This window comes from Hippoglossus stenolepis, chromosome 16 (assembly GCF_022539355.2).
Source record: "Hippoglossus stenolepis isolate QCI-W04-F060 chromosome 16, HSTE1.2, whole genome shotgun sequence".
NCBI classification, from domain to species: Eukaryota; Metazoa; Chordata; class Actinopteri; order Pleuronectiformes; family Pleuronectidae; genus Hippoglossus; species Hippoglossus stenolepis.
Window position 1 is genome coordinate 3,418,174 of NC_061498.1, and position 14,532 is coordinate 3,432,705.

The following is a 14,532-nucleotide window of genomic DNA, read 5'->3' on the forward strand; positions in this document are numbered from 1 at the left end:
TGTCTGATGCATTCAATGCTTTTATGTTTTTCAGATCTTCTGAAGTCTCCTGAACAGGATTGTGTCTTTTCAGAAATTTAGCCGGATTTGTACATTTAACAATTTCTACACACAAAAGAACTCAGGAGAAACAATTACCCGTCTTTATTTCAAACCATTATATCAGAACCAAAACCATCTCAGAGCAAATTAAAATATGATCTGTTCTGATAAATATTTTTAATCATACAACTCAACACAAGTTGGTTTTTCCTGTTCTGAGTGAATTCAAATTCACCTTCTTTAACATAGTTGATCTCTCGCTTCTCAAAAGAAAGAACAGTTTGAAATAAAAGTAAAAATAAAGTTATTTTCCATAAACAACACATAGAACTTTCTCAAATAAATATTTATTGCTTACTTCTACAAATACAAGTATGTTACAAAATAAAGAAACATTAATATTGGCTGCATACAGCAACATAGAAAATGTACACTGATACCAGTTAAAAAATTAGCAGAGATAGAAAATTAGATTTCATCTTGTCTACACTACAGAGCTGCTCTTCTTGACATTACTATATTATTATTATTATTATTATCATATTTCATATGATAATCATCATCTGTGGTCAAAATAAATATTAACACCTTCATAATCTAAAACCATAAAACAAATCTGTTATCTATGAGAACTTTGCACCTGTAAAACATTTCATATTCGTACATCAGCTCTTTTTGTCCGTGGAGACCTTGATGCTTTCTGCTTTATGGTTGAGCATCTTAAAAACATTTGTGGGCTTGAACTTTCCTTTGGACTTCTTCAGCTCCTTCAGCTCCTCCTTCTGGAGCGCTGAGGAGGAACAACAGGAAAACACGGGGCTCGTAAGAGGAACGGGGAAAAAGTTAGAAACCTAAACTTCAAAGTTGTTTTCTCACCTTTGTTCTTCTTCGTGGCCTCTGAAAGTTCATCTTCTTCTCTTTCCCTGATAAGAAATCCAGAATTATATTTGGATCTGCACCAAAATGTACAAACTCCTCTATACCATTAACATTTTAAAATAATTCCCCTTCCTTTAAGTTTCATGTTAACCTGTCGGACGGTTATCCTGCTCACTAACAAACAGACAAACGCAGATGAAAACGTGTGATGACACCATGTATTTTCTTTTATTTCCCTCTGCACCTCTGCCTGTCCACATCCAAGCTGCTGATGATCTGGTTCCTCTGCTCGATGATGGCCACCAGCTCGTCCATGAGCCGCTGCTCTCGCCCCCGGTCCTCCTGACTCCAGTCCGTCTCTGAGTGAGCAGGGGACAGCGTGTGAACATGTTGGGTCTATTAACATTACACAGGGACTGACAGTGATATAATAACACAGCCCTGTTCAAGGTTAAATCCTTGTATCATGACCGAGTTTCCCTGTAGTAATGCCTCTGGTTATTTAGATAAATGATTATTATTGTCAGCTGATGAAAGTAAATAGCATCATATACAAACCAGGTTTATTCAGGATGCATCTGAGCTCATACTCCACATCCGCCTGTCTCTCCTCCAACTTCTGCTGCTTTGTCCTGGGAAAGTTCAAAACAAACACAAATCAGGAAAATTCCATTTACACTTCTGGAGAATAATGAACAAATCTAATTATTTAATAATCTACAAAAAACACATTAACAATCTGAACAAAAACAAAGGCTCCTGCTAAAAGGAGACACAGCAACATGCTCAGGAGGCTAAAAATAAAACCCCTGACCTCTACACTTACAGATAAAGCAGCTCGGTATCTCTGCGCACCAGAGCTTGTTTCTCATGGAGCAGAGAGAACCACTCCATCAGCATGCGTTCCTCCTCTTTATCTGGAATAAAAAAAGGACAAACACATTGAGTGTTTACGCACAGTGCATCACAATAAGAGGGATTTTGTGCTTTTGTAAATGGCTGCACCGTTCCTGCAGTCTCTCAGATTCTTCTCCAGCTCCACTCCTCTGTGCTGCAGAGCCTCCAGACGTTTCTCCACCTCTCTCATCTCAGTCTGCAGCGCTTCTGTAGAGACATGTTGGTCCGACTGTACCTGTCAGCAACAACAACAACAACAACAACAACAACAACAACTCAGGAAAATCGTGCAGAAAGAAACCTGCAAAACCATGTGTGAATTTCCACCAGAGCAATTTACATGTAGTCCCTAAAGACTGAAGCTTGCAATGAGGGCTGCAATAGTTAGTGTGGACAGAAACAATGAACTTAATGATGGACGTATCCCTTCTATTATAATACTAATAACACATTTATCAAGTATTATTATTATCAGCTGCCTTTGGAGGTTTTTCATACCTTCCTCTTGATGAGAGGGAAGCCGTGTCCAGGGGCCGGCGCCCGTTGAGACGGCAGCGCCTGGAAAGTCTTGGATTTGATCATCGTGGGATTTCGATCAAAAGGATTCTCACGGCAGGCCGGCTGCAGACCAAAAGGATACATGTGATTATCATGTTGAGATAACATCAGAGAGAATTATCCCATCTCCTCCAAACCTGTTTAACCTGATCTGTTTACATAGCATTCACATACCATAATAATTCATGCGCCGTGAAGCCTGTGATGACTGTTAAAAAAAACAAAGTGATCGTGTCTGTTTGTCTTTCAGTTTTCTCAGCAACCACCCATCTCAGGAAAAGTGACAGTCACATCCTTCTCCATTTCATCTACCACTGTGTGTGGCACTTGCCGTTACCATGGTAACCACATGGGGGTTGAGAAACAACCCTTTGATAACGTGATCAGTGACATAAAAGTAATAATTAGCGGTGAACTCTGGTCGTACCTTACTTTGCCACGCCGAGACAGATTCACTCCCTACACCGCCCGGCAGCGAGGAACCTTGAGAGTAGACAGACGTGATGACCGGCACAGAGAGACTTCTGGGTAAAAGGAGACTCTGGCCCTCATCTGGTGCAACATGTGGCCATGCAGCTGCTTCGGTCACATCTGGGAGCGAACCACCCGTCCCTCCGTTTTCACCCACATGTGGTGAAGTGATTTGACCCGAGTTTGCAGCCGGTTCACTGGACGTCTCCTCACTCGCTCCCCCTGCTGGAGCCTCTTTGTAATCTGGTGTCTCAGCTGGAATGTGTTCATCCAGCGGGTTTACATCCGATTTAGTATTTTCACCTGATCCAACAATCACCTCTGTGTCTCCGATGATATTTACCAAACTGCCCTCACTCTCTGAAAGACTCGCCTCCACTGAGGACTCAGGTTTCGGAGCCTCCTCCTCCTCCTCATGCATGTACTCTTCAAATGGATTGGGGCCTGTCACTTTGGATCTGTACCAGGGGCCCTGCCGTTTAAACACAGATTTGGTTCGAGGAGTGGGCACCGGGGGGGGAGCGGGAGGCAGCTGGGTCCAGGGTCCCGAATGAATGATGGTCATCCACGGATGGTTGGTTTTCACGGTAGAGCTGCTGCAGGTTGGGCTGGTGCGAAAAGGGGAAAGAGGAGAAATGATTTCAAAAGGTGATTCCAGCGCCAGAGGTTATATTTTCATGAAATTTGTAAAACACCAGGGAATTTTTACATATAAATATAAAAGTAGATAAAGAGATGTTGATTATAACATGTGATAATAATGATAAAAGTAAAAGGACACAAGCAAACAACTGTAAACTTACACGTGAGACGATCTGAGTGGAGATTTACCTGCACAGACGAGAAAGAGAGGAAACCAAAAATAACTACATCACAATACACACATACAGAAAGAGCTGAAAACAGCCACGGTAGATTAACATGTTGTGTGTTTACCAGCAGCGGGGGAGCTGGTTGTTGTCTGGGAGGTTTTGGTCCTCGGTGCAGGAACAGGGGCCACAGAGGAGTCGGACATTTGTCCTGGTGCTGGAACCTGCCGACCGCTTCCTTCCGTCACTCGCTCAGACGGCTGGTGAGTCACTGTGGCTTCTTGTTGTGTCTCGCCATCTGTCTGAATAGGTGCAGCTTCATCTTTTCCAGCCCCTGCGACCGACCCCTCACTGGGTGGAGGAGGAGAAGGAGGTGGAGGAAGATGAGGTGGTGCTGGCGTCTTCAACATGTTCTTCAGTCCAGCAGCTGAGTCTCTGTTATCTCTGCATTCCACCTCGCTGCTCCTCTCCTGCCTCTCGCTCCCAGGCGCCTCTGCCGCTTCACAAACCGGTCTGTCCCGTGACTCTGTTGTCTCAGTGTAATGAGGGACGCTGGAGACAGCCAATCCACACAGAGACACATAACCTGACTGAAGAGCACGTCTGGGACGATACTCAGTTTTCTGTTTGAGGTCAACATGAGTGTTTTTACTGTCTGTGAAATGGTCGCTGCAGATGAAGGAGGCAGCATCACTGCCCTGTGTGTAAGACTCTGGTAAGAGAGTGCTGTGGCACAGTTTGCACCTGGAAGACAAACATGTTTTACTAAACTCTGACGTGCACAGATGTCAGATTATCTCACACAATGATAACTCAAATATGCTGAAGAAAACAAAGTGAGACTGGCAGTCGACCTTCTATCCAATCAAGACGCAACAAATCTCACACTCATACATATCAGTTCTCTAAATGTGCCTGATTTGAAAAAAAATCTACATCTATAAATGATTCCCTGGGAAATTAGAGGCAATAAATGCTCTATCTCTCAAGGTTAAACAAAGTGAGTCCTGGATCTGCCCCCTGTTTTTGCTTATAATCCTCGGAGCAAACAGACGAACAGAAATGAAAACATAATTCTGCAGAGGTCATAGATTCTCACGTCTGTCTCTCCCAGGTCTAAACAGTCTGGATGGATCCAGACTGAAGTAAACACTGATGTCACAGTGTGTCACCTGAAGCAGCTGCGATGAAAGACCTTCCCGTCGATCAGATGTCTCTGGATGAGGTGGACGGGCTTGAAACACAGACTACACACCGTCCGCGGCCTCGTGCTGGATGAACGATCGGTTTCCAGATGACTCGAGCTCTGAAACCAGAAGAGGAACCAGCAGCTCAGACGGTGAAACCCACAGCTGAGGCGACGAAGAGTGTGTGAAAACAGGCGCAAGGATGTTTGTGTTGAGACGACGGAGACTGATTTACCTTCAGGGGTTTAAGACCATCAGGAGTTTTACTCTTGAAGCCGTGCGATGATCTCAAACCAGAGGAACCTGCTGCTCAGTCAAGAGAAGACAAATGGAGCACAGCACAGTTTGATACATGAGAAGTTTAACATGGAAACGTGTCTTGACCTCGAGGAGACGTGTGAGTCCCAATGTCCCCCCCTCAAGGACTCACAGACTTTCAGGCGTCTTCCTCCTAAGTCTGAAATTGTGAAGTATGTGAAGGCTCCATCACAGACGTTCTGAGCCACTGTATCATCCTACAAACCTGTCAGAGACCTTCACCACCTCTCTGCCACCGAGCCAGATAATAAACCTGCTATCAGATAATACTGCTCCAAGCTACTCTAAATAAAGAAAAGGTCAAGAGGTGAAGGTCTGTGGAGAAGTACAAACCCTGAGACGTCCTGTTGAAGACGCAGTAGAAGTATGAAAGGTACGAGATGACGCTCAGACAATCGGGGACCCGGGTGGAGACCAGTTCTTTTGGATCCAGCAGCGCAGGGATGCCCAGCTTTGTTTCTGCAACTTGAAACGCCTGCACACCAGGAGGGAGACACAGACAACAACGGTAAATGACTGATACAAAATAAAAACTTTATAGGTTTAAGCTTTAGTAAGAGGAAATAAATAATGAGCACTCAGGTGAGAGAGACTTTCCAACAACATTGAGGTCAATGACTCACCAGTTTGTGATTGAGGTAAACATCCTCTTTGGAGAGGGAGCTGAAATCTCTGGAGTGAGAGGAAGGAAAATTCAGGGATTGATTAAATTGGGATGAGTAAGAGCAAACAAACTAAACAGTTGACTTTGAATAAATCGATGGTTAACAAAGCAAAATGGAGTTGAAGATCACAGATTAACTCGTAAATTAGATTAGAGTCAAGTTCAACTATTGTTTCTAGGAGGTAAAAACAAACGGACTAATCCCATTTAAAGGCCGAGGAGGGAGACGGAGAGAGATTAAGCAAATAGGAGCAGATTAGTCCGAGTGGACAGGTCGTCACTCTGCTGCAGATTAGACCGCACGTTAGACAGGGAGCCGACAATTCTCAGGACAGAACCAGTAAATTAAATTAAATGTAAGATTAATAATAAAAATGTAGAATTAAATAGGATTTTTTAAAACAAATACAAGACAAAATGTAAATGAAAGAAAATACGAATATGATAAATTGAATCAAATAGAATAGAATGGAATAAATTAAATTAAAAAAAACAATTAAAGTTTTTTTTTAAAGTTTTTAAAAAATAATTAAAACGAAGATAAAAATAAACATTTAAAACAGATCAGGCCTCACGACGCAGTGTAACTGTACTGGTCTGCAGCTCCAAGTGAAAGGTGTGGTCCACTCACATCAGGTCCGGTCTGTGTCTGTGGATGATGGCACAGAATGCGAGTCCGTCTCTGAACGAGGTGGACATGTTGCTTATGTCCACGGAGGGGTAACTGGTGCACGTGACTCTGCACCAGTCCAGCAAAGTCCTCGGTGATGGGATGAGCTCGGACATGATGTCTGCACGAACATGGCACTTGATGCTTTACTCGGATCTGTGCAGCTCTGACTCTGAGGAGGAAACAGGAAACGAGCATCTACCACACATGCAAATACTTTTCCTGTGCAAAAAAAATACAAAAATACAAAAATCTGCCAAACGTGTGTTTCACAGCAGGAAGGACTTGACTGTTAGAATAAAAAAAACACGAGGGTTTTTACATCGCCTCATTGTTTCCATCCACAAAGTGTCGCACGGCTCCTCAACACAAAACAGCACGAACCAGCCACGCGCTTCCGGAGGAGCCGTCGATCATCCGCGTCGCGAGGCTCCTGGAGTTGATTTGTTAGAAATAGAAGTTTGAAGTTTTAAAATCCCGTTACTTTGCAGCCCGGTGGCTCCTTGTTGTGCTGCACTCTGTGGGTGGGATGCACCATAGCTGCCGCTGGAGGGCGACACCGAGCTGCTGCTCCACTATAATTAGGAAGGGGGGGGGGGAGGTTTCCGGTTTCAGGCACGTGACAGAAAAACTTAATGAAAACTAAAAAAATGAGGTTTTTCTGTGATTGTAGAAATTATTCAAATTTACATTTTATTATCCCTTCTGTGACTGAGATGCAATATATGATCGTGTTTTCCTTGGCAATGTAGAAATTGATATAAAAGTATGAAAGTATGATGAAGACGTTCGTTCATAAGATGTATTAATTCTTTTCATTATCATGTATTCATTAAATCAATCAGAATCACATTAAATCATGTTTTTAGAAAATTTCAGTTCAAATAATGTAGAATTGTTATATTTGGCAAATTATGCTTTTATTTTGTAAAAGTCTTCTCTGTCCACTCTTGTTCCACGTCACATCCGCCTCTACAATCCCCCTCGGCTGCTCTCGCGAGACTTCCGCTGCAGTCAAGTCTCGCAGTGATGGCTGCTCCTCCCGACGCGGAGACGCTGGAGTCTCGTATCAGTGAGTATTTTGAACTTGTGTTAGCGGGCCCGTGCTGCGTGGAGCCCCGGGTCCTCGCCCCGCGCCGCCCGTGGGCTGTCGTGGAGGACATGACAGCCCGCCGCGGGGGAGCGGGCCCCGGCTGAGGGGACCCGGAGCCCGCCGCCACATCCAGGATGCTAACGTAGCTCCCGGAGCTGCTGCTGCTGTGGCCGGCAGCTGTCAACACAACCCGGGCTGCAGAGCTCCGGCTCCGGCTGCACAGCTCCGGCAGACACCGGGGGACCGGACCGGTGTGGAGCCATCTTAACCCCATGGGGTCGATTATCACTGGGGAGGCGTTAGGAAGTCCGAGAGACACTTAGCAACCACCAAGCTAGCTGTGTGTGTGTGTGTGTGTGTGTGTGTGTGTGTGTGTGTGTGTGTGTGTGTGTGTGTGTGTGTGTGTGTGTGTGTGTGTGTGTGTGTGTGTGTGTGTGTGTGTGTGTGTGTGTGTGTGTGTGTGTGTGTGTGTCATCATTCACATTTATAATAAGAAAGTACTCTGGGTATGAATATTGTGTGACAGTTTGTTGTTATGTGTTATTCTAGAGGAGTTGAACTCAGGGGCCGGTTTCCTGATGACTCATTTCTCAAACATGAGCGATATGAATAATTCACAACTCACTGTGATATAGGTCACAATGTTTTTGTTGAAACTGCTGATACATGATGCTCATATGTGGAGGCTGCAGGTTCTGTTTGAGTGTGTGTTGCTTCACTAAGGCCGACAAAACACTCACAGAGCTCACATGTATTAACAAAGGCAATGTTAATGTTGTGATCAATAAAAACACACTCATGAATATCATACCTCTAAAGGGACATGAATCAAAACAACCAGCATTTAGATATATCCTCTATCTGCACTTTGTTAAGTGATATAACTAATATTTGATTGATAAACCATTCAAAAGAGGGCTTGGACTTTATCTGTTTACTGCAATGAACATGATATTTACCCATAAGGATTATCATGTTAACCATGTCTGACGTCCCTTCCCTCACATTTCAGACAGAGCTACCAACCCGCTGAACAGAGACACAGACTGGAGCAGCATCAACGCCTTCTGTGACCAGCTCAACAATGACTCAAAGGGGTAAGACCAACGAGAACTTCCTTTCTGATGCTTTCCAAAATGATCGTCTGGTTGTTGCTGATTTCTCTCAACAGTTTTCAGTTATTTGAGGTTTCTCTCCAGTGCTGAATCGACTTAATTAGTCAGTGTTACCATGGCAGCAATAGTTTAATCCACATGTATGAGTACTGTGTTTTAAAAATGATAAATATTGATTAACCTCTGCTCTGGAGATTCACTGTCATCGGTATCTTGTGTTACAGACCTCAGCTGGCCACCAGGCTCCTGGCCCACAAGGTCCAGTCTCCACAGGAGTGGGAGGCCATGCAGGCTCTGCTGGTGAGTTCACATCTGATCCAGAGTCAGTCAGAATCAGCCTCCTGGTCATCACTGCAAAATTTTACTGCCATATGCATCAGATCCTACATCAACAGAATGAAGACAACTGATAGATTTTCAAACAGGTTCTTGTTCCTAATACAATACATTGCTTTGCTCTGTTCTCCTTTTGCATTCTGTTTCCCCACAAGGTTCTGGAAACGTGTATGAAAAACTGTGGGAAAAGGTTTCACAGTGAAGTCGGCAAGTTCCGTTTTCTGAATGAACTCATCAAAGTAGTTTCTCCAAAGGTAAGACTTTACTCCCTGTGTGCTTGTATATGTCATTTATATATTTCTTTGTATACGCTTGTGTGTGTAAATCCCTGTTATTCTCCTCCATCCTTCACTCAGTACCTGGGCTCACGGTCACCAGAGCCAGTGAAAAACAAGGTTCTGGAGTTAATCTACAGCTGGACTTTGGGGTTACCTGACGAGGGCAAGATCACAGACGCTTATCAGATGCTGAAGAAACAAGGTGAGAGGCCACTTGTCCTCAGAGGAACGGAAATATAACTTCTGAAGTTGTTATGAAGCCCTCAAGGTGCAGCTCAGATCCATTCTCAGCTAAACTCTGATAACACTCTTTACATGGAAATAAGGGCCTTATAAATACCTTATTTACCTAAATACCGGCAATAAATACCTGCAGTGATAAGTAGTAATGACTAATCGTTGTACTCTTTGTCTTTTTCATATTGTGTTTGTAACCAGGTATAATTAAACAAGACCCAGAGCTTCCTCCTGACAAACTACTGAACCTTCCTCCACCCAGACCCAAGAACGCCATTTTTGAGGATGAGGAGAAGTCAAAAGTAAGATTTTTACATATAACTCTACAAGTTGCATTAAACTATCTTTTGCAGTATGAAGTCTATATGAGGCCTGAGCCAGTTTCTCGCCCACTGTACATTTTGTCTTGCTCTTCTCAAGATTTCTAAAGACTGTTGACTTATATTTCATCGTGTTAACTGAGGCTGTTTTCCTTCTTTCAGACGCTAGCTCGTCTGTTGAATAGTTCACATCCTGACGACTTGAAAGCCGCCAACAATCTTATCAAGGAAATGGTCCAGGAGGTAAAGCTCTTTCCATCTCCTTTATACTCATGTTTCTGTTTTATATAAACTCCTTATTAGCCTTTTCATGTGAGTTTAAGAAAAGGAGAATAAAATCTGAACAATGCACTCATGGCAGGAACATACGCTCAATGAGGAAATGGGTTGGCTGCCCTGAGGGGGGGTTGTGTGTTGCTGGCAGAGTGATTCAGCAGAAGTTGAGATTAAATTAGTCCTGATTTAAAGGGATCTGCTCTTTGCTTTTATCACTGATATTTTCGAACGTCCTCTCTCTCTCTCTCTCTCTCTTGCTGTTCTTCTGCATTCCTGCCCTTCATGCACGCCTTTGTGGCCACGCCCTTCTGTTAATGAATGTATCTCTTGCCTCTCAGGATCAGAAGCGAGCAGAAAAGGTGTCAAAGCGGGTCAACGCCATTCAGGAGGTGAAGGAGAGCGGCGCTCTGCTGACTCAGCTCCTGCAGGACTACGACAGCACAGCGAGCAATCCCAGCAATGATGAACTCGTACAGGTGATCTGACTGACATGTGCTTTCAACCTGAAGGAGATTCTAAACTGTTCCTTCTGTGTTGAGGTGCACAACTGTAGCCTGAGCTGTGGATCAGAAACTCGATTGCAAGCTTTTAATTCTGTTTGTGTGCTGTGTGGTCAGGACCTGTACCAGCGCTGTGAGAAGATGAGACCGACACTGTTCAGACTGGCGAGCGACACAGAGGATAACGACGAGGCTCTGGGTGAGGGTTTGTTCATCCGTCTAAATATCGTGCAAACGGGGAGAAAAGGGATGATCCTTGTTTATGTGGTTTATGAATCGTTAAATTAAAGGATTTTCTTGTGTGTTTCTGCAGCGGAGATCCTCCAGGCCAACGACAGTCTGACTCACGTCATCAACCTCTACAAACAGCAGGTGAAGGGGGAGATAGTAAATGGCAACAACACATTAAACACTCAGAAACAAACAGGTGGGTGAAGCTACAAAAAATGTTTCTCATCAATTTATCTCTTCCTGGTTTCAAGCATTTCACTTCTGGCTTGAACCCATTGTTCACAGGCGGAGGGACAGCCCTGCTCGATCTGTCAGGGTTGGACACGTCACCCCAGTCGCCGCCATCCTTCCCAGAATTTCCCACTCCGACAGACGGCTTCACCGCCCCCACACAGGAGATGGGGATAAGTCTCCTTGACGACGAGCTCATGTCCCTCGGTAGGAGCACGTCAGGCCTGTTCTGTTCAGTGTTGGTTTAATTAAACAGCGAATGAACCAACTTGGGTTTTAAGAGCAACTACTGAGGATTGTTCAGGTTTAAATTGAAGATGAAACATTTCTGGAAACACTGTGGAAGTGTTATTTTATTTGTGAATAATGCCGCCTTGTGCATCCCACAGGTTTAAGTGAAGGAACACACACCTCCAACCCTCCTGACGACTCCACGGCCTGGGACTCCTTCCAAGTGAGCGGAGGGAGAATTAGAGTCATATAATGTTCATGTGATTAATGTCGTCTGTAAAACAGATTCTTCTTCTTCCAGTCTTCTGACAGCATAGAGGCCGACATCCCTGCAGCACCAAGTCTCCTCCTGACTCCGGACCCCCCCTCCCAACCTCAGCCCCTGTCATCTGGCTCCACCCCGGTTAACTCTGCCCTGGACGAGCTCGACCTGCTGGGGAAGACGCTGATGCAGCAGTCCCTGCCTCCAGAGGGGCTGCAGGTCAAATGGTATTTACCTAAAATTATACTAACACTGTCACATTGTTGTTAAAACTATGGAGGACAGTCATGGGGATGGTCTTTATATTCACAAATAAGCGGAACGCCGTCTGTCTCGTTGTTTTTCCAACTTGACATCTTCATCTGCGTCTTTTTCCTCCTGAGATATTTGTGTTCTTCCACTTTCGCCTCTGTCGTGTGTTGGAAACATTCACTTTCTCACTGTGAATCCTCCAGATAATCTGCTATATTCTCACATGAGCTCACTCTGACATCATCCAGAGTTTTTACTGGGGTTCTGGCAGGAGAAACTTTGAATATTTCTCTGCTTTCAGGGACAAGCACCAGTCCAAACCAACACTAAGAGACCTCCAGAGCAAGTCTGGACCCAACATCACCCCAAACCCAATCCCAGTGTTCTCCTCTGAACATCCTGCACCGCTCCTCAACTCCCCCATCCTGGGAACGACGTTGCTGGATATTCTACAAACTCAAACAGAGACGCCTCCTGCTGAAATCACCCTGACTGATGTTTTTGTACCATTAGAATCCATTAAGCCCAGTAAGTAAACAGAAGTCACTCGACAGCTCGATGCTTCTGCTACCTGAGTACACGTTTATGGATTTATCACATCTGCCCTCTCTGCGTTCCTTCTCTCTGCAGGTAGTCTGTTACCTGTGACCGTGTTTGACAAACACAGTCTGCGGGTTCTCTTTCATTTCGCCCGTGACTCGCCTCCATCTCGCCCTGATGTGCTGGTGGTGATCATCTCCATGCTGTCCTCGGCCCCCGCCCCCGTCACCGACATAAACCTGGAGACGACAGCTCCAAAGGTCAGCCGCGAGAAAGCTGACTGCCTTTGTGTCATATTGTGAAAACACTTGTGTCACCGGCTGATTTTGCACTTTACATTTACTTATTTTTGATTTTATTCCCTGTAGTCTATGGCAGTGAAGCTGCAGCCTCCATCGGGCACTGAGCTCCCGGCTTTCAACCCCATCCTTCCTCCTGCAGCCGTCACACAGATCCTGCTGCTGGCAAACCCAAACAAGGTAGGTCAGGATTTGTAACTGTCCAGACACAGGAGGGTCCATTTCAGAAGAAACCACAAAGTGAGTCTGAAAGTCACAGTTCAGTCACTTTCAGTCAGATGACACCACAGCCTGTGAATAAAATGGACAACGTGCTGCATTTGATACCATTATGCATTTCAACAGAAGTTTTCCATCCAGCCGAGTGTCACTGGAAGTTTAATAATCTTCTCTCCTGTGTGTGTGTGTGTGTGTGTGTGTGTGTGTGTGTGTGTGTGTGTGTGTGTGTGTGTGTGTGTGTGTGTGTGTGTGTGTGTGTGTGTGTGTGTGTGTGTGTGTGTGTGTGTGTGTGTGTGTGTGTGTGTGTGTGTGTTTCAGGAGAAAGTGCAGCTCCAGTACAGATTGACCTTCAGCTTGGGGGAGCAGGAGCACAGCGAGAGCGGCAGTCTAGAACAGTTTCCTTCTCCGGACACGTGGGGGAATCTATAGCATTTGAACACAACCAGACAGACTCTGCCTTCACACTGAAGCTTCCTTCTAAAAACCAACCCGACACTCAACTTTTCCTCTCTGCTCACTTTCTTTGCTTGGTATTTGATTGTTTTCCCTGGATTACGCTCACGCTCCGTCTGTGTAATGTGCGTATGCTTTGCTCTAAATGAGTCGTGTCTGTTGTTTGTGGCGGCTTCAAAACAAACCTGTAACTGCTTCCCCCCCGAAGCTGTTGCAGTCTTGTCATCTTTTTAACAAACAGTGCTGAGAAAGAAGAAAACAACGACGTGGGGATATTTGACAACTTAGTTTGCCCGATTCTTTTGTTTGTTTTCTTTTTTCAGCCAAGGCACAGAGTCAATTAAAAGTTCTGTTTACGTTTCTCTCTGCTTGTTCTGCAGACACAATGAAACACAATGCTTCACACAATCCAGAACACCAGGAGGGAAGTAATGAGCTTTACATTGACGCAGCTCTAATCTTCCTTTCAAAACAACTGTACACAATCACACCTCCTTCTCGTGACGTCTGTTTTTGTGATGAGTGAAAAGTTCTTAACACGTTTTCATTTGCACAGAGAATGTTTTTCTTTTTCTTCTTTCTTTGCGTTAGCTTATATGTAAAGAACAAAAGATTATGTAACATCAGAGTTGTTTATTATCTGCCACATGTGCCTATTTTGCAGTTCAAACTTTAGCGTTTAGTCATTTGGATGGATTTATTTTTTCCATCCGTTTACTTGTCAGTCATATTGGTTCTGTAGTTTGTCTGCAACTTTATAACCTTAAATTGTTAATATATTCAAAGTGTTCAGTGATATGAAAGTTCAATTTAGTCAAATCTTTACTTAAGCTGGAGGTTGAGGTTTATGATTTAAACATATGCAAACTGAGCTGCACACGGGTGCTTCTCCTGCTCAGTGTCTCAAACATGACCAACTCTCTGCGATGCATGTCGGCTGCCAGAACACCTCCTCCCCCACAGCTCCCCAACCACGGTCCACTGCACTAATCTCCAATATGACGGCCTTGTAAATACCAATGATGACAGTTCTGTTGTGTACAATTGACTTGTGCAATGTGCAAGAGCATAACAATGGTAAAAATATTCCAAATGGCTAATAAAGTTTTTTCTTGGTGATCGGACGGCCTGTTCATTTCTCCTCCACCTCCAAGGATTCACAGC

At 44.4% G+C, this 14,532-nt stretch overlaps 2 protein-coding genes across 4 annotated transcripts; one reads left to right on the forward strand and one right to left on the reverse strand.

Annotated features, from left to right (window-relative positions):
• Positions 1-129: 129 nt before the first annotated feature.
• LOC118123980 (MICAL-like protein 1) lies at positions 130-7,034 on the reverse strand. 2 transcript variants are annotated; one of them, XM_035181727.2, is made up of 16 exons: positions 6,818-7,034; positions 6,457-6,667; positions 5,785-5,833; positions 5,495-5,636; positions 5,079-5,149; positions 4,829-4,962; positions 3,784-4,400; positions 3,651-3,678; positions 2,804-3,455; positions 2,317-2,439; positions 1,927-2,053; positions 1,748-1,838; positions 1,480-1,553; positions 1,166-1,280; positions 919-965; positions 130-832 (listed from the first exon to the last, which is right to left on the reverse strand). In XM_035181727.2, the coding sequence occupies exons 2-16, from the start codon at positions 6,609-6,611 to the stop codon at positions 708-710; spliced, it is 2,550 nt and encodes an 849-aa protein (XP_035037618.2). In that variant the 5' UTR covers positions 6,612-6,667; positions 6,818-7,034; the 3' UTR covers positions 130-707. The 2 variants fall into 2 exon arrangements, with proteins under 2 accessions (XP_035037618.2, XP_035037617.2); XM_035181726.2 differs by having other exon boundaries at positions 6,457-7,034.
• A 301-nt stretch (positions 7,035-7,335) lies between these two features.
• Positions 7,336-14,487, forward strand: LOC118123039 (ADP-ribosylation factor-binding protein GGA1). 2 transcript variants are annotated; one of them, XM_035180104.2, is made up of 17 exons: positions 7,336-7,567; positions 8,601-8,685; positions 8,928-9,003; positions 9,195-9,293; positions 9,396-9,519; positions 9,756-9,856; positions 10,037-10,117; positions 10,489-10,626; positions 10,768-10,849; positions 10,964-11,022; positions 11,133-11,319; positions 11,502-11,566; positions 11,645-11,832; positions 12,159-12,385; positions 12,488-12,657; positions 12,766-12,876; positions 13,234-14,487. In XM_035180104.2, the coding sequence occupies exons 1-17, from the start codon at positions 7,525-7,527 to the stop codon at positions 13,342-13,344; spliced, it is 1,947 nt and encodes a 648-aa protein (XP_035035995.2). In that variant the 5' UTR covers positions 7,336-7,524; the 3' UTR covers positions 13,345-14,487. The 2 variants fall into 2 exon arrangements, with proteins under 2 accessions (XP_035035995.2, XP_035035994.2); XM_035180103.2 differs by having other exon boundaries at positions 7,349-7,567; positions 10,964-11,077; positions 11,167-11,319.
• Positions 14,488-14,532: the final 45 nt, after the last annotated feature.